Source organism: Sorex fumeus, unplaced genomic scaffold, assembly GCF_029834395.1.
Source record: "Sorex fumeus unplaced genomic scaffold, SorFum_2.1 ptg000094l, whole genome shotgun sequence".
NCBI classification, from domain to species: domain Eukaryota; kingdom Metazoa; phylum Chordata; class Mammalia; order Eulipotyphla; family Soricidae; genus Sorex; species Sorex fumeus.
In genome coordinates this window covers 10,891,397-10,914,116 of record NW_026606151.1, presented here as the reverse complement: position 1 = coordinate 10,914,116, position 22,720 = coordinate 10,891,397, and the positions used below count along the sequence as shown (strand labels likewise).

Below are 22,720 nucleotides of genomic sequence, written 5' to 3'. Positions count from 1 at the left end.
GATTGGATGGAATGCAATGTAGGGAGCAAACAATCTTTTTTTTTTCAATTTCCTTTTTTCAATTAAAATTTTTTTAATTGAATCAACATGAGATATAGTTACAAAGCTTTCATGTTTGAGTTTCAATCATACAATGATCAAACACCCAATCCTTCCACGAGTGCACATTCTCTACCACTAATGTCCCCAGTATACCCCCACTTTCCAACCCTCCCCCAGCCTCCATGGCAGACAATTTCCCCCATACTCTCTCTCTACTTCTGGGCATTATGGTTTGCAATACAGATACTGAGAGGCCATCATTTTTGGTTCTTATCTGCTTTCAGCATACATCTTCCATCCTGAATGATCCCTCCAACTATCATTGACTTAGTGATCCCTTCTCTATTCCAGCTGCCTTCTCCCCCTGCTGATACGGCAGGCTTCCAACTATGGAGCAATATTCCTGGCCCTTGGAAGCAACCAATCTTGATTAACAAAATATAAACACAAAAGGTTTAAAAAGAATCTCGGAAACAAGCAGTTCGCTGCAGAAATGCCTGGAGCAGACGCTGTCCCTCCACCTGCTCCCTAGAATCCCTGCAGCCGCCAACTTCCAGAACCCAACAAAAAGCCCAGGTAACGTGGGATCAGGAATAGCAAACCCCAGGCATCAAGGGATAGGAGATGGGCTGGTTCCCTCCCATTCTCCTGCCCCTATGGACCCTGGATGTCAAGCCCAAGAACTGCCTCTGGCTTCTCCTTAAGCTCATTAATGACCATGAGCCTGAGACACACAAAAGAATTGAGCAACTCACTGCAGAGATTTCTCCAGACCCTAGGTATCTAAAACTTTAGAATTCTAGGAGTGCATGACCGCTCTTGCGGCTGCATGACATCTTATGCTATTCATAACAATACAAAATAAAATATCTAGTATATGCCTGTTCAGCAGGTTTGAATGGTGGCGGAAAAATTCAAAATAATGGTGATAGGAAGCTGTAATGGTGGTGGGACTGGTGTTGAAATATTGAAAGTAATCCATTGTTGTGAACAACTTTATGAAAATAAAATTTAAGAAAATTAAAAATAAATAAAAATAATAAACATAGAAGGCGATAGCAGAGTGGGTAGGACATTTGCCTTGCACGCGGCCGACATGGCTGACCCGAGTTCGATTCTTCCACCCCTCTCAGAGAACCTGGCAAGCTACCAAGAGTATCTTGCCTGCAAGGCAAAGCCTGGCAAGCTACCCATGAAGTATTGGATATGCCAAACACAGTAACAAGTCTCACAATGTTACTGGGCCCTCTGGAGCAAAATCAATGAACAACGGGAAGGCAGTGACAGTGACAGTGACAGAAGGTAACTGTAACATCTTACTAATTAGTAATTGTAACATCTTACTAATCTCTTTTATAAGGACTTAATGGCTCCATGATGAGATACAACAATCTTCACTAACTTTCTCCTAAGAAAACATTTTTTGATCATTCTGTTAGCAAATTATTGATAACAAGCAATATAAAATAAATGATTGAGGGTCTGCTATGAGAGCAGGCTTAGGGGTGGTTTGGGAAAATTGGAGATAATGGTGGAGGGATTGGTGTTGGAATACTGAATGCCTGTTACAAATCATCATGAACAACTTTGTAAACCACAGTGTTTATATAAAGTTTAAGTGGGGCGGGGGAGGGGGGTTATGAGACAGAGTACTACATATAAGAAAAAAATTTAAAAAATAAAAATTAACAAGAGAACGGTTATTGCCACATGTGATATCAATGATTTGGGTGCTTTAGATCAGTTCTGAATCTAGACTTTAGCAGTGAGTTGGCTGGTACATGGATGATAAAAATCAAATGTGTCTAAACCATGGAGAACAAGCTTTTATCATTTGATTTTCTGATCCACATTTACTGGAGCTGGAAAGGCTAAAAGAGTCATCTTTCTCTCAAATAAATGGAAAACTGAAATACAATAGAAATTTCCTAAGTACATAACAATACTTTTGGGATCATGAAAACAACATGAGCTGTTATAGCTTATAGATACCAATAGGCAACAGCTTTATACAACATCATTCTTCTAAGGCATTCTGAAATTGTCTTAAAAGCGACTTTACATACGTTATTCTATACACATGCAGGCATCCATTTATGAACAGAAATTATTTAAGAACTTTTAGCACCATGTAGGAAAAGGTAATATATGTTTAGATTCTGAGTAATTTTTAAAGGACAGTAAAGGATGCCGAGATCTCCAAGCCTACTCGGACTGGAGTCGAGCATCTTCCACCCAGATCCTCCAAATCCCAGTAGGCGGGGGTCACACCCACCACCTGGCCCCCTGGCACCGTGTAATCCTCAGAGACTATAAAATCCAGCTCCCGGAACCAGGCAGTGGCAAATGTATCTTATCAGGACATCTTATCAGGACATCTTTTTATGACATCTTATTATCTCATTCCTACTTTGGACAAACTTGCAGGCTATCGATTGTAGCCTGCCCACAGGGCAGAGTCTGGCAAACTCCCCGTGGCATACCCAATATGCCAAATACCAGTAACAATGATGGGTCTCATTCTCCTAAAGAGCCTTGAATATAATCTCAGGGCTAGGATGAAAGAGACGTTACTGGGGCCTGCTCGAGGCAATCGACGAATAACAGGATGATGAAATGAAATGAAATGAAAGGATGCCAAGACATAGTGATTAATGTTCAAGAAAATAGATTTTCCTTCCTATATTGGAAAAATTTTCCAGGTGTAAGTTACAGAAAAATTCACACCGTGATTTTTGTTGTTGTTTTCTCAAAAGCCTCTTTGGAAACAGAGGGTTTTTTTTTTTTAATCTGGGCTAAACATCCATGGCATGAACAAATTAGGGTGGTAAGAATTTTATTTATTTTTAAAAAATTTTTTATTGAATCACTGCAAGACAGACCCTTACAAAGCTGTTCCTGAGTAAGTTGCAGTCATAGAGTGTTCCAGAACCCATCCTTCCACCAGTGTACGTTTCCCAGCACTACCAGTGTTCCCAGTTTCCCTCCCATCACCCCTGACCCCCCCACCCAGCCTGTGTCTATGGCAGGCCTCTCTCTCTCTCTCTCTCTCTCTCTCTCCCCCCCCCCTCCCTCCCTCCCCCGCTCCCTCCCTCAATAAGACAACATACTTCGGAGGGATCACAGAGGATTTTTATTTCTCTGTCAAATGTTCTACACTCATGTAAACACATGAAGATTTTTGCCACAATACCCATTCATTACCTTGTAGACACATCTCCCCTCCTAACACAAAAAGAGGATCACACAGAAGATAAAGCTGACAAAGGAAGGAGCTGGGATTAAACACTTTTATTGGTCAATTATCCCTGGAAAGAAAACATCAGCCTTTGTTATCGAAGTTGTCGGCTCTCCCCTTTGTAAACAATGTCTCTAAATTGGCTTGCACCTCTCCCCCGAGGCACCAGAGAAAAATCTGGGTCTCCTGTACCAACTTTTTCCTGTTGACTCTAACAAAACAGTTCATCTGGCTCTGTCAGAAAGAAGACACCATATTCCAGGCAGTTTTGCACCTTGAGAAAGCCTAACTCCTGTTATTTAAGTTCAGCACAACTCCTCTATCCTGCTCTTTCTGCATAACACACAGAAAAGAAGTTAAGGAGTTTACAGTACAGAGATGCAATTTACAGTATCTACTAGGTAACTGCTTCAGTATCTCTTTGAGAAGTCATGTTCTTAACATTTGACCCAGGGAATAGACGTTTTCTTTAGACTTTGTCCCAAATGCAGGAGCCCTTCGCTCTGATAGCACAGCATTTTTAGAAGACCTGACATCAATCCCAATTACTTAAATATGGTGGAACAAAGCTTGGAGAATCTACAAATGGAGGAGTACATTGCCACTACAGAATCTTCTGATACAAAAATTTCAATTTCAGTTGAATTCCCGTGATTCCCCTGAGCAGTGTAAATGCCCTTTACAATAATGAGGCAGTATAAGACAAAGCAAATTCTTCAAAAATATCTACATCTGCATTTATACTGATATGAAATACATTGATTGAAGAGACGAACTCTTTTATTGAAATAATTATGAGTTTCAGAGGAAAATAAAGATAATACTGAGCAGTTTCTAATAAATCCTTTAAAATGTTTTTGGTAGGTTGCCATTCAAAATTTTCCCAGAGTTCTCATCTATGTGCTATACAAACTGCAAATAAAAAATGGACAAGACCAATGGACATACTAAACATATATCAGATATCAATATAGACGTATGAGTGAAAGCTCCTTACATATGCACACCCCCCACTTAAAATACATTCTATTACACAGGCAAAGCATCATTCTTAATAATAAGACAGCAGCAATGAAATAATCTAGTTACCCAGGTACCTCAGAAAATATCAGACGTCCTGGTAGCTCCTGATGTAGTTCCCCTGGCTTCAAGGAGAGTCCTCCATTAACACCTAATATAGATCTCATAAAGCACCAGACTGCATTGCTAATAGCAATTATGTAATCCTGTCACTGGAGAGTGTTCTTTTCAAAACCCGTTTATTCGAAATCTGGCTAATGTGTTATGTGAAAAAATAAGTCACAAGGAGATGATACAAGTGCGAATGACTGAATATAAAGCATTTACATGTTATCTTACATATTTATTTTCATTTTATCAGTGCCTATACCCTCAGAAAGAATTCAGATGGCCTTCACAGGGTTGAAAGCACAATACTCTAAACTTGACTAAGAAGAGAGCTACTCTTTGAAAACATATAATTCACTTGATTATCCACCAGCATTTTTACAAACCAAGATGGCATGACATCATACTAAATAGCGCTTGAAGAGCTAGCTGATGAGGCAATAACTGTGGGTAAGTCAGAGGCTTGCAACCAAAGTTTACATATATAATATGCAAAAAAAAATCTTTAGGTTGATTTATAACAAAACCATATTTGCCACAGAAGGAAAATATAGGCTTTTAAGTAAGGCTTTTTAGTAAACATTTATTTTGTGTCTACTATTGGGTGTATCCACGCAGGCCCAAAGCATAGAAAATTTTAGGTAGGTCACAAGTTATATAGATCCTAGATATACATGTGGATTTTAATATTCACGCCAAGTGTGGACAGTAAGGTCCAGCTCTAAAGTTTTCAGCTGCAGGAACACAGCTCTAGGTATCTAAGAAGAAGGTTTTGAACCTCGGCCGTACTACCTAGATTTGATAGAAAATAACCTTGTAGACCATACCCACTGGTTATAAGAGTCGATCGCTTCTGAAAGCGACACTAGTCAAGGGTGAGATATTACAAGAGACTGTCTTGTTTTACACGCTGCCACCTTTCAGTGGGATGGGACAACTTCCCCTGTCCAGCAGGTCTTCCTGCTTGAAGCTGAGATCACACAAGGAGAAATGGACCATTTCTGTCATGTCTCGAAGGGGAGTTTGGGAAGGGGAGGCACATTCAGAAGCCAGTGGAGGCCCTCCAGCCACCTGCTCCAGAGATCTTAGAATTTCCCTAGGAATAGTCTTAGACTTACGGTCCCAGGTGGACACTTCCCTCCCCCATAAGTTTCTCATGGGGCTCAACTCAACAGAACAGACTCTTGCGTCTCAGCTACTGTATTGTATGTCACCAACCGTGGTGACTTATTTATTCTGATGAAGGCTCCCTCAGTCCCTTCCCTTTGACCGGAAGTTGAACCGTCCAGGCAGATCCTTTGAACAAAGAAGTGAAAATGGATTTGCTCCTCCCCAGCAACCACGAAGCTCTCTAGCAATGTTCCATAGCTGTGGCCTGGCCTGCAGAACTTGGGGCTCTGTCCACGGGGATCAGACGGCTTTGTCTGGTACTGAAGGTGGGCAGGCAAGTTCAAAGTCTGGACACAGGCACTTGCAAAGTTTGGCCGGGAGGAAGGAAACAAGTTCGCCAAGGGGGAGCTTCGTGGCGGTGTAGTCTCACATGACAACCCAGACATGCGTGGCGCGTGGACGGGAACGTGGATGTTTTAGGTGGTGGGTGGGTCGTGATTTTTCTTCTTGCTTCGACAGGACTTGCAGACGCAGCAAATGATACACGGGGAAGCCAGGAGCAGCAAGGGCGAAGTCACCAGGGCAATGATGCCCAATCCTACCAGAATCCCCACCACCTGGAAATTGAGAAGAGAAGGACATTCAGCTTTGGTCTGTTTGCTTCAGCCCTGCATGGGCCATCCTGAGACTCCCATGCAGAAACCTTAGTCCCCAAGATAAGATCAAGGGCAGCCCTGGAAGGTAACTGGGCAACAATGGCGAAGCCCTCAGGATGGGATTCGAGCCTGGATGTTCTGGTTGGTTCTCTTGTTTTGGGGTGGAGGATTCTCCCAAGTATTGATGGACTGGAACCATAGCACAGAGTGTAGGGCGTTTGCCTTGCACGCGGCCGACCTGGGTTCGATTCCTCTGTCCCTCTCAGAGAGCTCAGTAAGCTACCAAGAGTATCCCACATGCGGAGCAGAGCCTGGCAAGCTCCCCGTGGTGTATTCGATTTGCCAAAAACAGTAACAAGTCTCACAATGGAGATGTTACCAGTGTCCGCTCCAGTAAATCAATACAGTGCATTGATCAGAGACTCCAGAGGCCATGCCCAGGGATGTTGAACCCTGCAATTCAATCCATGGGCCCATCAGGGCCATAGCTGGCTGTGTTCAGGCAAGAAGATCAGATGGGAGGGGATGGAATTGGGGCCTCATTCATGCCAGGCATGTGCTCCAGCCCTTTGAGCGAGCACCCTGGCCTGTTGGTGCTGTTTCACCAGACGCCAGAGAGCTGGCTTCCCTTCGTGACTCTTTCTCCCACCCCAGCACACACACTGAGAAGACGGCCACCTGTAATTCAGGGGACGAGCCCTCGCCAGAACCCTGCCATGCTGCCACCCTCACCTTGGGACTGCCTGGGACTGTGAGAAATAAATCTCCGCTGTTTCAGCCACCACCTGTGGTGTTCTGCCCTGGGAATCCTCTCAGGCACATAAAAGAGCTGTAATGACAACTATGCTTTCTTTTTGTTGTTGTTGCTGTTGTTTTTTTTGTTTTGTTTTGTTTTATTTTGTTTGGGGGCCACACCTGGAAGTACTCAGGACTTCTTCCAACCTCTGCACTTAGGGATCACTCCTAGCAGGCTCGGGTACCAAATGGGATGCCAGGGATGGAACCATGGACCAGGTAACCATCGTAACCACTGTACTACCACTCTGGTCCCAGGGCCTTTTTGCTAGCCAGTGCCCAGCAAGGGTCTGAACTGAATATAAACCAAGCAGTCTCCAAGAACTAAATCACAGCTGAGACTGTCATGTCCAGGGCTCACTCAGGCTCTGAGTACAAAGCTCGGGCTAATCTCACACTGCAGGAGTTGGCTCTCCCTCGTCTATCCACGAGCTCTCACCAGTCTCATAAGGATATTTATCATGATTATGAGGCCCTGATTGCTCAGTCCCTACAAAGGAACGTGGCCTTTATGAAATATAAAACACTATTAAAAATAAACCAGGGCTGCCTTTGAACCTGCTACATAAACACACGATGGCCTGGGCAGAAGGACCTGGTCCCAGCAGGGGCCTGGGAATGTGAGAAGTCTGCATTTTAGAGCAAGTATGCCTGAGTGGCTTTCAAAAAGTCATTCTGCTGATTTTTTTTTCCTGGTTTCTTCTTCTTTTTTTCCCACCAGTGATGCTCAGGTGTCATTCCTGACAGTGCTCAGGGGAATCACCTGTGGTACCAGGTACCTAACCGAGGTCAGCTGTGTGCAAGGCAAGTGCCTTCACCTCAGACTATCTGGTCCCCTGGTCTGACATTTCCTTCCTCTGCCTTCCTTTCTACTGAAGATTACCAGCTACTTTGGGATTCTGCAAGCCAGCACTGACCAGCCAGGTGATGGGTTGTGTCCACATGTTCATTTCTGACCACTATTTCATGACTTTCCAGAACCCCTCACTCAGGGTGTGAGGGATGGAGGAAGGAGGGATGGAGGGAATGGCCAGGGAAGGGTGGTCTGGAGGTTTTCCAAGCACTCCTAGTTCTGTCTGCTTTGGTGCCCGCTACTTTTTAGTCAGGATACCTTCTTCCTCCATCCCTCCCAGAGAGCCTAGCAAGCTGCCCAGAATAACCCGCCCGCATGGCAGAGCCAGGCAAGCTCCCCGTGGCGTATTTGATATGCCAAAAACAGAAACAACAAGTCTCACAATGGAGATGTTACTGGTGCCCGCTCGAGCAAATCGGTAAATAACGGGAGGACAGTACTACAGTGCTACCTACCTGTGCTCGGTTCCACATCACCGACGCCCTGGAGTGGCCCAGCTTATTCCTACATGGCCCTTTGTCATAATGTCGAAGGAAAATGTCATTCTGAAAAACAAAGAGAAGTTTCCATCAACATATGGTTTTGAAGTGTCAGTGGGCTACTCACCTAATGGCCAGCAGGGCAGCTGAGTGGAAGCGAAGGTGTCAATAACATTCGGTGATATCAGTGCCTGTCTCTAGAAATTTCAATCTTGCAAAGTTTAGAATATATCTCAGTAGATTTTTAAAGTCACGGAGGCCAAGAAAAGATCAACAAGACTCTTGGTTGAGTCTAAAAAAAGATGAGTGACCAGATGGATTATATTCACTGTATTCACCGGGCAGGCAGCACTGGGAGAGGCATGAGGTGGAATGAAAGGGCCCTGAGGGCGGCAGTGACCTGCTCTGCTCTGGCCCCAGCAAAACAAACAATTACAAAATATGTATGGAACAATTTCAAAACGAGTATAGCCCAGCCTCCATTGACTGAATAGCCCAAACAATTCTGAGATGAGAAACCAAATATGCTGGGGGCCAGATTCTGGGCCCCCCTCATACATGCTTTACATATATTCAGCCGATTGAGCTCTCTATCTAACCTCAGGAAAGCTTTATCTTATTTTATTTTATTTCTGGGTTGGGGGCCACAGCCAGCAATGCTCAGTTTCTCCCTGGCTCTGTGCTCGGGGATCACTCCCGGCGGTGCTCAGGGAACCATGTGGGGTGCAGAGGACTGAACGCAGGTTGGCCACGTGCAAGGCCAATGCCCTCCCCGCGGTACAAGTTCTGGCCCTGGAGAACTTGGGTTTAAAATGTGGGGGACAGCTCAGAGAAGCAGAGTGATGTTTTATGGATATCTATAATAGTAGTCATAGTAATCATTTTACAGTGGTCAGTTTAGGTGGATGTGGTTTTAGAGCCTGTCCCTTGGAGAGGTATGAAACTGTATTCCTAAAATAGAGAGTCTTGTAAACCATGGACTCGATTTTTTTTTGGGAAAAAAAGCGAGTTTTCTACCTGTATTGCAAATCATAACATCCGAAAAGAGAGAGAGAGAGAGAGCGAGTAAAAGGGAATGTCTCTGCCACAGAGGCGGGGTAGGGGGTAGGTGGGTGGGGGATTAGGTGGGAGGGTTACTGGGTGGTGGGAGGGTTACTGGGAACATTGGTGGTGAGAATGGGCACTGGTGGAGGGATGGGTACTCGATCAATATATGACTGAAATGGAATTACAAAAGTTTGTAAGTCTGTAACTATGTCATGGTGATTCATTAAAACATATTTCAAAAGGGCTCAGTGATAGCACAGCGGGTAAGGCATTTGCCTTGGACGTGTCCAACCCGGGTTCAATTCCCAGCATCCCATATGGTCCCCTGAGCACCGCCAGGAGTAATTCCTGAGTGCATGAGCCAGGAGTAACCCCTGTGCATTGCTGGGTGTGACCCAAAAAGCAAAAAAAAAATTTTTTTTTAAATAGCACTGTAGCACTGTCCTCCCGTTGTTCATTGATTTGTTCGAGCGGGCCCAGTAACATCTCCATCGTGAGACTTGTTGTTACTGTGTTTGGCATATGGAATATGTCACAGGTAGATTGCCAGGCTTAGCCGTATGGGCGAGATACTCTCGGTAGCTTGCTGGGCTCTCCGAGAGGGACAGAAGAATCGAACTCGGGTCGGCCGCATGGGCCGCATGTAAGGCAAACACACTACCCGCTGTGCTATCACAATAAAATAAAATAAAAAAGAAAAAGCAAGTTTTTGCCCTGTTTGGGAGGACCTAGGCAGGCTCAGTTATCCTGGGCCAGAGACAGCGCGGAGAAGAAGACTCCTCCCAGGGGGGAACTTACATCCAGGTTCTGGAGACAGTACCAGCAGAAGGTGTGCTTGCAGTTCTTGCACATCATCTGGGCACACCCTTCATTGCGCTCGATGTAAACCCGGCACACTGGGCACTGCTTAATGGGGGCTTCGACATCTGTCCCAAAAAGTGCCCTAGAAACCAAGCAGAGGAGAAATTATCAGGGGGCAGGTCCATGCTGCCCAGATCCCCAGGAACACAGTACCAGGAGCAGAGTTCAGCTATAAGGTGAGTTCAGTAATGAGTGACCCATTTGACTCAACAAGATGGTTCGCAACTGATTTCCCAGGGCTCCTGAGGGGAATGCCGTGTGCAAGTCCTCATGGTACCTGATTCCCTTCTCAGGAAAAGGGTGGGTGCAAAAACAGGAAACAGGGGGATAACTAGATGTTCAAGTCACTCCCAACAAGAGAGGATCTTCGCTCAGTTCTGCTTTGTCATGTGTCGCAGGACGACACTTTCCATGTTTGATTCTTCTATTTCTAAGTTAACCTTTCATTCCCCAAGCACGTACCAAATGAATAAAAAGAAAGTAAAAGTCTACCACGGAGCAGAAAAAGGTAGCTCAGGGGTGCAGTGGGGGCTTCAGTATCTAGTTCATCAGAATCAATACTTTGGGGCTGGAGCAATAGTTCAGTGGGTAGGGCATTTGTCTTGTATGCAGCTGACCCGGGTTCAATTCCCAGCATCCCATATGGTCCCCTGAGTACCGCCAGGAGTAATTCCTGAGTGCAGAGCCAGGAGGAACCCCTGTGTATTGCCTGGTGTGATCGCAAAAAGAAAGGAAGAAAGGAAGAAAGGAAGAAAGGAAGGAAGGAAGGAAGGAAGGAAGGAAGGAAGGAAGGAAGGAAGGAAGGAAGGGAGGAAGGGAGGGAAGGAAAATTCTTAATATAATTGAAAAAATCTGCTCTGGACAGAGAAGCAATACTATCCTGGCATCCAACCTATGGGGCACAGGGAGAAAAATAGAAAGGAATTAGGGTACGTGGAAGGCGGAAGTCATGCCCCGGGATTCCACTTAAGTGATTCTTCATCCAGACCCCTGTCCAACATACAGGGGTAATGAGTCACAGAGTGTTGTCAAATCTATGATCAAATGTGATCCATCACTTTGACCAGCAGTGAGAACATTATTATTTTAATTTCCTCTTTTTATCCCCCTCTTTCCAGCTAGGGAAGCAGATTGCGAGTGGTGTGACTTGGAGGAGGTCACAAGGATGCCAAGTGACAATGTCGAAATTTGTCCTTCTCTGGGGTTAGGGCATTTTCTGAGGATCCCAGGCAGAGGCTCTGAGAAGGTCCATGAAATCTTTTTTTTCTCTCTTGATAGGTTCAGTGTGAGATTGAGGCACTGTCTCCTGGCCAGGGAGCACTGAAGAAAGGCTCCACATACACAGTCGGCACTGGGGAATGAAGCCAACTAGTCCCCGCATCCTGGTTTCTGGTCCTGCTGCTGCAAAGCAGCCTTGGCCCCAAGCAAAGCACAGACTCCCCACTGAGGTCTCTCCCTCTGATGAGTCTCCCACTGCTGCAGACCTTTCCAGAGATGAGGGAGAGATGGCACAGACTCTTAGCCCAGAACACCTTCAATCTTGTTCAGAATAGAAGAGGCAAGTTCTCTGAGTTCCTGAGAATGCTAGAACATATTAGCATGTATGCTCTAGAAAATGCTAGAACATGCTAGAACATTATACTCTACTGGGGGGCCTGTTCTTTCTAGGGTGGTGTTCTCCAGAGTGGTTGGCACTTTCCCATTTTGTCAGGTAGCACTGCAGTACTATCCTCCCATTGTTCAATGATTTGCGGACACCAGTAACATCTCCATTGTGAAAATTGGTGTTACTGTGTTTGGCATATTGAATATACAACAGGGAGCTTGCCAAGGCTCTGCTGTGTGGTCGGGATACTCTTGGTAGCTTGCCGGGTTCTCCAAGAGGGATGGAGGAATTGAACCTGGGTTGACCACATGCAAGGCAAATGCCCTACCCGCTGTGCTACCACTCCAGCCCTTTGTCAGGTAAGAAAATTATTTCCATGCCACCACTTAGCAAACAGGAAGAATGAGGATAATCAATAGTGTCAGCGACCTAAGCCGTGGATAAACCAGGGCTTCCTAGAAGAATCAAACTAGTTCTTATCTGGGAAACCAAAGTTCCTTTACATGCTAACTTCAGTAGTAAAATCCCCCCCCCCTTTATTTTTAGTAAAATTCATTTTTGTTTCTCTTTTATGGGGCCATCTGGTGCTCAGGGCTTACTTCTGGCTATGCATTCAGGGATCACTCCTGGTAATGCTCAGGGGACCATATGGGGTGCTGGGAATCAAATTTGGGTCAGCCACATGAAAGGCAAGCACCTATCCTACCCATTACACTATCTCACTAGCACTGTCAATTTCCTTTAATAGGGGCTGGAGAAATAGTACAGTGGGTAGGGCATTTTCCTGGCATGTAGCTGATGCAGATTCAATTCGATGTGGTCCCCAGAACACGAGCAAGAGTAATTTATAAGTACAGAGCCAGGAGTAAGCCCTGAGCATCACTGGGTATGTCCCAACCCCAAAACCAAACAACCCCCATAAATCCCTTTAGTAGTGTTTATTTGGTGGTTCTCTACGAATTTGCCAACTCTGAGAGGTTTCTTGGGGAAGCTGTACAGGGCACGCATCCATCCCTGAACCCCTTCACAAGACACATTCATCTCTAAGCAACACAGTTGGGTTTTTAAGGGAAGCCAAGTTTCCTTTCTTACCCGTGCTCCGTGGGCAGGGCGAAGGGCTGGCTATCTCTACAGGAGACATCCGCATGCCAGGCCTCCTTGCAACAGGAGCAGAATTTCAGGTGGCATGAAGGGCATTCCACCAGCACCGGCTGCCCAGGGTCACTTGGGGCAACAGGGCACACGGTCTGACAGTCTGCCACAGGGCACCAGGTTCGGCAAGGGTCCAGATGAACTTCTAAAGCATGGACAAAGAATAGAGTCAATGTGTACCCATCATTCACACGTGCGGTTTCCCCTCCCTTCATTCATTCCCTTCTCTAAGAAGTAAACAATATCTTGGAGCCAGTGTCTGCCATTGTCCAAGGATTTCCACCAACTTATACCAATCTGGTAGGGATTTAGAAGGAGACCAGCCCTCCTGAGATCTGAGAATCCATGAATCACACACTGATTACTTATTTTTTTCAACTGAATCGCCGTGAGATACAGTTACAAAGCTTTCATGTTTGAGTTTCAGTCATACAATGATCAAACACCCATCCCTCCACCAGTGTACATTTTCCACCACCAATGTCCCCAGTATCCCCCCCACCCACTCCCAGCCCACCCCCTACCTCTATGGCAGAAAATTTCACCCATACCCTCTCTCTTCTTTGGGGCATTGTGGTTTGCAATAGATGAAGTTATGAAATTTGCTTAGAAATGGATGGTCATGGAGAGCATCATGCTAAGTGAAATGAGTCAGAAAGAGAGGGACAGACATAGAATGACTGCACTCATTTGTGCAATATAAAAGAATGCTGATCACTTTTATGGGAGGTTTGTTCCAATGAGAGGAAGAGTTGCTACTACAGTTTCTCATAGTGTATCTAAACAGACAAGGTCTCTCCACTCTGTCACATTTCTCAAAGTAGGTGCCGGTGGTTTGGGTCTTTATTGCCCATGTGCAATATAAGGGGTATTCTTCCCAATCAAAATGTACAACCATTTGGGGATATTTCCCAGCAATCAAAACCGGCAAAAATCTGAAGTAACTGTTATCACTACTTGGGGGAATATGATATGTAAAGTGTGATATAAAAAACTTATCAATGCAAAAGAAATTCCACAAAATATTTCATCCTTCTAGGTACTAAAGAAGAAGCAATACAGGTTTTCCGTTTAGAGGGAAGTTAAAGAACAAAGAAGAATCAAATCGTTTGGGACCCAACAGGCTTAACCAGTAAGTCAGATTCGCTGTAAATCTGGATGTCCAGTTGCCCTACCAATATATTAAGTTGTGACAATATAAAAAAAGGCCCATGCTGTAAAATCAAAGGTAGAAACTTTCACAGATCATAAAATGATCATTAATCAGATCACATAAAGAATATCTATGTTAGAGAAGGGACCAGCACGACAAAAGTTGGAAATGATCGTTTTGGACAGGAACTGAGTGTTGAAAGTAGGTGAAGGGATATACCTGATAACTTTTCAGTATCTGTGTTCAGTATCTGCCATAGTAGCAGGCAGGGGAGAGGAGGGTGGGAGGGAAACTGGGAATCTTGGTGGTGGGAAATGAACACTGGTGAACAGACAGGTGTTGGAACATTTATAACTTGAAACCCAATCATAAACAACGTTGTAAATGTGCATATCACTATGATTCAATTTTAAAAATTAAAAAAAAAGAATATCCATGCATCACTAAAGAAAGATGTTTTGGGGGTGATATATATTATAAATTATCTACAAATTTAGCTGATTTTACATTTTCTATTAAGCAACAGACCCCGTATACTTGTTCTATATCAAAATATTTAAGATAACAGATCGTGTGAAAAAGAATTATAATACTTGAGGGATAGAGTAGTTCTTTGTCTCAACTATTTTGCAAAATTTGAACTGATGATGTTTTAGTTTAAAATTTCCTAAGGCTTGTGATTCTTGGAAATTTCCCTAAAGGAGGCAAACAAATTCAAAGGGTGGTGCAAAAAAGGAAATGAAGGTATTAAATATAAATTTAATTTTAAAATTAATTTTACAAAGTTAATATCAGGGGAAATATCTGAAATGTTCCAGTAAACACTGTCGCCATGAATGTCTCACCTGTAAAATTCAGAAACTCAATCTATGCTTCTTACAAGTTTGCATTTTATAAATGGTACCCATACACATACAGTTTTATCTAATCTAATAATCTGGGAAGATGGGGGCAGAGACGGATGGACCCGACATAATCAGGAAGGGGAAAGGATGTTCAAAGATACCCAAAACCTTTGCAACAGGCTTGTTAGAAAGTCAAAGAGAAGGGCTGGAGTGATAGTACAGTGGGTAGGGCGTTTACCTTTCATGCGACCGACCGGGGTTCAATTCCCAGCATCCCATCTCGGTCCCCGAGAACCACCATGTGTAATTCCTGAATGCAAAGCCAGGCAACCACTGTGCATTGCCAGGTGTGACCCAAAAGTACTGTAGCACTGTCCTCCCATTGTTCATCGATTTGCTCGAGCGGGCCCAATAACGTCTCCATTGTGAGACTTGTTACTGTGTTTGGCATATTGAATACATCACGGGTAGCTACCAGGTTTTGGACCAAAAAGAAAAAAAAAAAAGAAGAAGAAAGTCAAAGAGACAGTGACGTGTTAGATTTTGAAGCCTTGGCCATTTTCTCTTCCTGTCCTTTAGATTTCCCTCCAAACTTTTAGCACTGCATCATAAAAAATAAGTACCAAGAAACCAAAGTTAGTGCGTAACTCAGAGTTTGGTGCTCCTGTGTCAAATGTCAAATGTCTACTTAAACTCCATTCTAAGTCATGGCCATTGAAAAGTTTGACGGTCAAGAAAGAAGAGAAAGAAGGCCCTCTGGGCGGCAGAGAGAGAGTCCAGCACTACATCTCCAAAAGAACCTGATCCTGCCCAATCTTTCCCGGTAGACAGGTGCAGGCTGGGAACTCTGGGGCGTTTCTCAGATTCCCTTTCTGCCTACAGGCACAGCGGTCCACCCTCCACCCTGCAACACAGAAAGGGCCTCGCTCTGTTAACTGAGCCGGGGGAAGTTGCCAAGCCACCAAAGGATGGGCTTCTCTGGGAAAGAATAACCCTGACTCAGGCTCTGCATACACCCAAGTGATGCGAGGTGGCTTGGGCCAGAGCACCAATTTTAGCAATCTGAAGGAAAGCTGAGTCAGAAAATTGGCCTAAATCAACCGAACCTTGTCACCCTGCCTGCTCGTGGAGCTGCTGGGGGTGGGGACCAGGCCCTGCTGTTGAAGCTGGTTTCAATCAGGACCTGTGTTCCTGATTGAACACAGGTCCTGTTTTTTCGGTGAAGGAAAACACCTTCACGGAAAAAACTCATCCTCGTAATTGTTAGCAAAATAGCCTCTTCAAACTAGGACTGCCCTCCTAAGGGGCAGAGACTTTATAAAGATGTAATCCTCTTTATAATCATGTCCGGGTGACCTTAAGATCTTTTCCAAGTCAATGATTGCAGCAATCCATCTGTGAGTACAGAAATAAAATATACACCACAGGCATTATCCTGCAGAAAACAGCACATCAGATTATATTTGTTACTGTGTAGATGAATGGACAAGATATCATATCTTTTGACTGATCACTTATGTAGCTTTTAAAAAGGGTGGGGCTGGAGCGATAGCACAGCGGGTAGGGCATTTGCCTTCCACGCGGCTGATCCGGGTTCGATTCCTAGCATCCTTTGTGGTCCCCGGAGCGCTGCCAGGAGTAATTCCTGAGTGCATGAGCCAGGAGTAACACCTGTGCATCGCCAGGTGTGACCCAAAAAGCAAAAAAGAAAAAGAAAAAGGAGGGAGGTGGGGCCAGAGAGATACTATGGTGGGGAGGTTATTGGCCTCGCACATGGTCAACCCAGGTTTGCTCCCTGACACCCATGTGTTTTCCCCCAATCTCTTCCAGCAGTGATCCCTGTGCACAGAGCCAGGAGTAAGCCCTGAGGAACACAGGTGTGGCCCGAACACCAAATAAATATTAAAAATTAAAAAGTAAGGTAGGCACTGGTGGAGGGATGGGTATCTGATCATTGTATAATTGAAACCAAAGCACAAAAAAATTGTAAATCTACAACTTTAAAAAAAAATAAAATAAAATAAAATAAAGGAAAAAAAAAAAAGGAAGTCCAGGGTGGGAGGGATACTGGGATCCATGGTGGTGGAAAATGGGCACTGGTGGAGGGATGGGTATTTGATCATTGTATAATAGAAATCCAAGCACAAAAATTTGTAAGTCTACAACTGTACCTCATGGTGTTTCACTAATAAAAATTAAAAAAAAAAAAGTAAGGTAGGGTGTAGAGAGATACTACAGGGTTTAAGGCACTTGCTTTGCATGCAGCCAATCCCAGGTCAATCCCTGGTACTATATATAACTTCCTGAGCACTGCTAGGAGCAAACCCTGAGCGCAGGAGTCAGGTGTAAAACCCTGAACATTTCTGGGTGTGGCACCAGAACCAGAAAGATGAAAAGTCCAGAGAGATAGTACAAGGGTTAAGGCACTTGCCTGGCACACAGCCAACCCTACTTTGGTCCTCCCCTCACTCAAGGTCCCCAAGCACCACAAAGGGTCACTTCTGATGAACGCAGAGCCTGAAATAATCCCTGAGCACTGTAGGATGTGCCCCACATCCTCACATAAAACGAAGAGAAATCAGTGTGAGCCTATGGAAAGTGTTCTAAGATATTTCGCTAAGTCAAAACTAACAGAGAGAAGAACAGGGATAGGCTTTGTTTTTACTTTTTTTTTCCTTTTTGGGTCACACCTGGCAATGCACAGGGGTTACTCCTGGCTCTGCACTCAGGAATCACTCCTGGAGGTGCTCAGGGGACCATATGGGATGCTCGGAATTCAACCTGGGTCAGCCTCGTGCAAGGCAAATGCCCTACCCGCTGTGCTATAGCTCTAGCCCCTACTTTTTTTTTTTTATTAAAAGAAAACATTTTTTTGCTTTGTTTTTTACTACACCCAGCTGTGCTCAGGGCTTACTCTGGCTCTGCAGTGAGGAATCACTCCTGGCAGGGCTCAGGGGACCTTATGGGATCCTGGGATCGAATCCAGGTTGTCCGCATACAAGGCAAGAAGTATTGCTTGAACCCCATGAATCATATTGAAAAAAAAAAGTCCACATAGAAATATGCTTTAGCATTTCCATCTAAGAAACATGACAACAGTGGCCCTGCCTTGAGGGAAGAAGCAATGAGTGACTAATTGCTAAATCTGAATTATAAATCAAGCCAAGGGGCTGGGGCCATAGCACGGGCGGGGGGAGGGCATTTGCCTTGCATGTGGTCAACCCAGGTTCGATTCCCAGCATCCCATATGGTTCCCCAAGCACCACTAGAAGTGATTCATGAGAGCAGAGCCAGGAGTAACCCCTATGCATCACTGGGTGTGATCCAAACAGCAAAATAAATAAATAAATAAATAATAAATAATAAATAAATAAATAAAGCCAAGCCAGGCACAAGGCAAGCTCAGTGAGAGCTGCAAGCAATTTGCAGGGCTGAGGTCTGGCCCAGCACCACCGCATAAAGCCAAGTGCACTGCTTGCTCCACCACCATTGTGGTGGGCTTCCCAACCCCCCCACAGACAGAGCGACTGAGCCATGTGTGAGTCCAGCCATGTGTGAGCATGTGTGAGCTACACGTGTGTGAGCTTCACAACATGTGTGAGCTTCCTGCTCGCTGTGGTGGGCTTCCCAATCCCCACGGACAGTTCGACTGTGCCAGGTGTAAGTCCAGCCACCAAGGGAGCAGCCCTGGTCATCGAGACAAATGCAAAGGAAAGAGAAGGGGGGGGGGGCATCCACTAATTGCTCACCGAATAAACAATACAGACGCGAATGCTACTTACGACAATGTTGAGACGCTCGCTTCCAAAACTACTTTCCATTCGGCACAGAAGCCACCAACTAACCCACTAATTCCGCCACAAAGCTGTCCCTGGAAAACCATTTTCTTTCTTTTTCTTTTTTTTTATTATAACAATGAAGCAGACTCAAATTTCGTCTTCTCTGTCTATAAAATTCCCATTTTGTGCCCCGCTCTTTTCTCTCTTTAAACCATAGGTAAGGGTTATTTCTATTTCTTTTTTTTAGGAGGGGGGGGTCACACCCGGTGGTGTACAGGGGTTCCTCCTGGCTCATGCACTGAGGATTTACTCCTGGCGGTGCTCGGGGCACCATATGGGATGCTGGGAATCGAACCTGGGTCAGCCATGTGCAGGGCAAACACCCTACCCACTGTGCTATCGCTCCAACCCCAAGGGTTATTTCTATTTCTATTTGTCTGTTCTTCCTGGTGTGGCGGTTCCTCCCAAGCAGTGCTCAGGAAGGATCTGAGGCCACTCCCGGATGTTCAGGCCAACTGGGGCATGGAAGGTCCAAGGATGTGTCAGATATCACGTGCTCCGCAGTGCTGGGGAGCCCCGGGCCATAACTAGAGGTCTCTGTGCCACCAGGACCACAGCTGCCAGTATCTGGGGGTCCTTCAGAGATGCACCCTGTGATGCTCAAGCAACCATGTGGTGCCAGGGATCAAACAGGGGTCAGCAGCATGCAAGGCATGACCTTAGTCCATCTGCTGTCTAGATTCTTTCAGGTGTAAGATAGACCAGATAACTCTATTTGCCATGCATGAGGCTCTGATCTTCTCTATTTTCTTCCCACAACTGTCCCTTCTCCTTTATCATCCATCAAATGCTGCTTTTTTTTTTAATACCCTCTATGGTGGCATCTGGAATTTAGTCCTGTGTTTCTCCCCTAACTTACTCACTAGAGAACTTATGCCATGCATGATTGAGTCTTCCTCTCTGGCCTCCTGGGATGCTAAGAGTGAAGGAGGTATACCCCATTCTGCAGTTACCCACATTCCCTCTTGGGGTGCATATTTTCTCCTCCATATAATGGGAGTCTCCTCTCTCTTCCTCTCCTCTCATATTTCTTTTTTCATTTTTTTACTCTAATTAATTTATTTTTTTTACTGTAGCTACCGAGAGTATCTCGCCTGCACAGCAAAGCCTGGCAAGCTCCCTGTGACATATTCGATATGCCAAACACAGTAACACCAAGTCTCACGATTTGTTGTGAGATGTTACTGGTGCCCGCTTGAGCAAAACTATGAACAATGGGAGGACAGAGCTACAGTGCTTTTTTATTGAATCACTGTGAGATAGTTACAAGCTATCATGTTTGAGTTTCAGTCACACAATGAACAAACACCCATCCCTCCACCAGTGCACATTCTCTACAACCAATGTTCCCAGGATACTCCCCCCTTGCAATCCTCCCCCTGACTCTATGGTAAACAATTTCCCCCATAATCTCTCTCTACTTTGGGGCACTATGGTTTGCAATACAGATATTGAGATGTTACCACGTTTGGTTCTTAATCTTTCAGCACACATCTCCCATCTCGAACGATTCCTCCAGCCATCATTGTCTCAGTGATCCCTTCTCTAATATTTCTTAAATGAAACTATAAACTCTGCTCCAAAAGGCTAACAATAAGGCAACTGGCTATTATTTATCGTTCATTCAATAAATTCATGCTTTTGGGTAATCATAGGAGACCCTGGGCTTATAAAGATGAAAAGCAGGCTTGGCGCTCAGAAATCTTGTGAAAAGGGAGCGATATTCAAAATAAACATAATGTAAAAACAAAAAAAAACCCCACACAAGCAAGACTGGAGAGATATCTCAGAATCTGAGTGGGGCACATACCTGGCAAGCATAAGGAACCAAGTTTTATTCCCCACATTTCATGCAACCCACCCAGTGCATCCAGGAAGGACACCAACATCAGTGGACCCACAAAGCACTGCAGGGCTCTGCTAAAGTACCCAATGGTCCAGCCAGGTTTGCTGCACACTGCTGGGAATAGGAACAACTGAGGGAAAACTCAATGTTGAGCCAGAGAGATAGTCCAGAGGTTAAGGTGGATGCCTGGCAAGCTGCCAACCCAGGTAGGATCCCTGGTACCAATGTGAGCACTGCTAGGACTCATCCCCAAGCACAGAGCTGGGAGTAGGCCCCAAGGACTGTCAGGTGTGGCCCCGAAACCAAAAAGAAAGAAAAGTAAAAAAATTACTGCACCGTGCATGGATGTAGCCGAGCAGTGGAGTATGCTCTTTCCAGTGAGTAGAGAGAGATAACAGAGGGAGGGGTAAATAATTCTAAATATACAGAAAGTTTAAATGCTTATGAAACATAAAGCTTTTGTGCTTCCCACCCCCCCCAAGTATCCACTCTCAAGTTCCCCCCTATGAATCATGTCTCAAATCAGGAAGCAAAACCCATCCCTCCCAACCATAGTGCAAAGCAGTTAACACATACGGACATGAAACTGAAAGAAATGAATCAAGAAAGAGTAAAAAAAAAAACCACACAAACAGCTATTTCTGAACACTACTGGGACAGAGATTCTGTTGACAGCAAGAGTGTGCAGGATGTCACGGGAGAGAGCAGCGTCCTTGCAGACATGGGGTTAAAGCTCATCCTGAAATGACACCAAAGAGGATGACATGCAGCACTGTCAACAAACACTGCCTCGAGGCAGCTCAGATAGAGAAGGGACCTCCAAGTAAAGGTTACTCAGAGAGCCCTGGTGGGATGGGAGATGTGTGCTGAAACTAGACTATAGACCAAACATGATGGCCGCTTAATACCTGTATTGCAAACCACAAGACCCAAAGGAGGGAGAGAGAGTAAAAGGGAATGTGCCTGCCACAGTGGCGGGGGTGGGGGGTGGTGGTGGGAGGGATGCTGGGAGCATTGGTGCTGGAAAATGGGCACTGGTGGAGGGATGGGTACTCGATCATTGATGACTGAAGCATAAACTCGAAAGTTTGTAAGTCTGTAACTGTACCTCATGGTGATTCACTGAAAAAAAAAATCACTGCCTTGATTTTAAAAGGGGGAGGAGAGAGGAGCAAAAGGAGCAAAAACCACTGTAGTCACGTCCCAAATTGGGATCCTAGGAGCTCCAAGTCAGGACTGCAGTTCATCTCTGACTGACTTGGGACTCGCTGCCATGCCATTGGTTGCTTGACATCAGCCATTACAAAAGGACTTATAATGCAAAACCTGGCAAACACTACACATCCAAGCCTGCCTGCCCATCCCCAAGTGTATTTGCCAGCAGGTCTTTGAACACAGGCCACTCAGGGAACAAACACCTCGCCAGCCAAAACAGGCAACTGGCACCGACGGGAGAAGAGCAAGCTTGCACAGCGTGGAAAGAAGCAACCAAAATGGAACTTGTTGGCTGACCCTCTCCAGGGGCCAAATACCCTGTGTACAGGCAGGGAGTCTCACTCGAAGGTTTATATCAAAGGTGGCCCTCCCATCTGGTTTCAGTTCACTCATCACTTCTGTCCAGGAATCCTGAACCCCAGCGAGAGCTCCAGGGGGGCTCTCCTCTTAGACTCACACAAGGAAACCACCTCCCCACCAAGGCACCAAGCTTCTCAGTCAGCTGAGATCACTCTGTATATTCTTGTTTACCTGGGTGTAGGATAACATTGTTTTGTCCTTCCTTGCATAGACTCTGGTAGTTTAGGTTTACTGGGTTGCTCCCATCACAGTACTCCCATCCCTCTGTGTTTATTTGTAACTTCTTTCTTTGTGCTCCAATGACTATAAATATTGTTTTTCTCTTCTCCTTAAGTCCTTTGCATAGTTTATTCAGAGCAATGTCCTTTTTGTATGGACACAAGAAGACAGTGAATGGTATGCTTTTGTAATGTGGGAGTTTATTGACTCTCAGTGATATTTACCTCCTAAGTATCTGTTCTCTTTGATCTAAGCCTCATGCCCTTACTTCCTAGC

At 45.1% G+C, this 22,720-nt stretch overlaps 1 protein-coding gene across 1 annotated transcript in view; it reads right to left on the bottom strand.

Moving 5' to 3' along the window:
• Positions 1 to 5,844: 5,844 nt before the first annotated feature.
• The window catches only part of RNF144B (ring finger protein 144B), an 86,990-nt gene continuing 70,114 nt past the window's right edge, over positions 5,845 to 22,720 (bottom strand). The window contains exons 4-7 of the mRNA XM_056132492.1: positions 12,908 to 13,112; positions 10,147 to 10,291; positions 8,278 to 8,367; positions 5,845 to 6,135 (exon numbers count right to left, since the gene is read on the bottom strand). Of these exons, the coding sequence (XP_055988467.1) occupies positions 5,995 to 6,135; positions 8,278 to 8,367; positions 10,147 to 10,291; positions 12,908 to 13,112 (581 nt within the window). The 3' untranslated portion in view covers positions 5,845 to 5,994. The remainder of the gene's footprint in view (positions 6,136 to 8,277; positions 8,368 to 10,146; positions 10,292 to 12,907; positions 13,113 to 22,720) is intronic.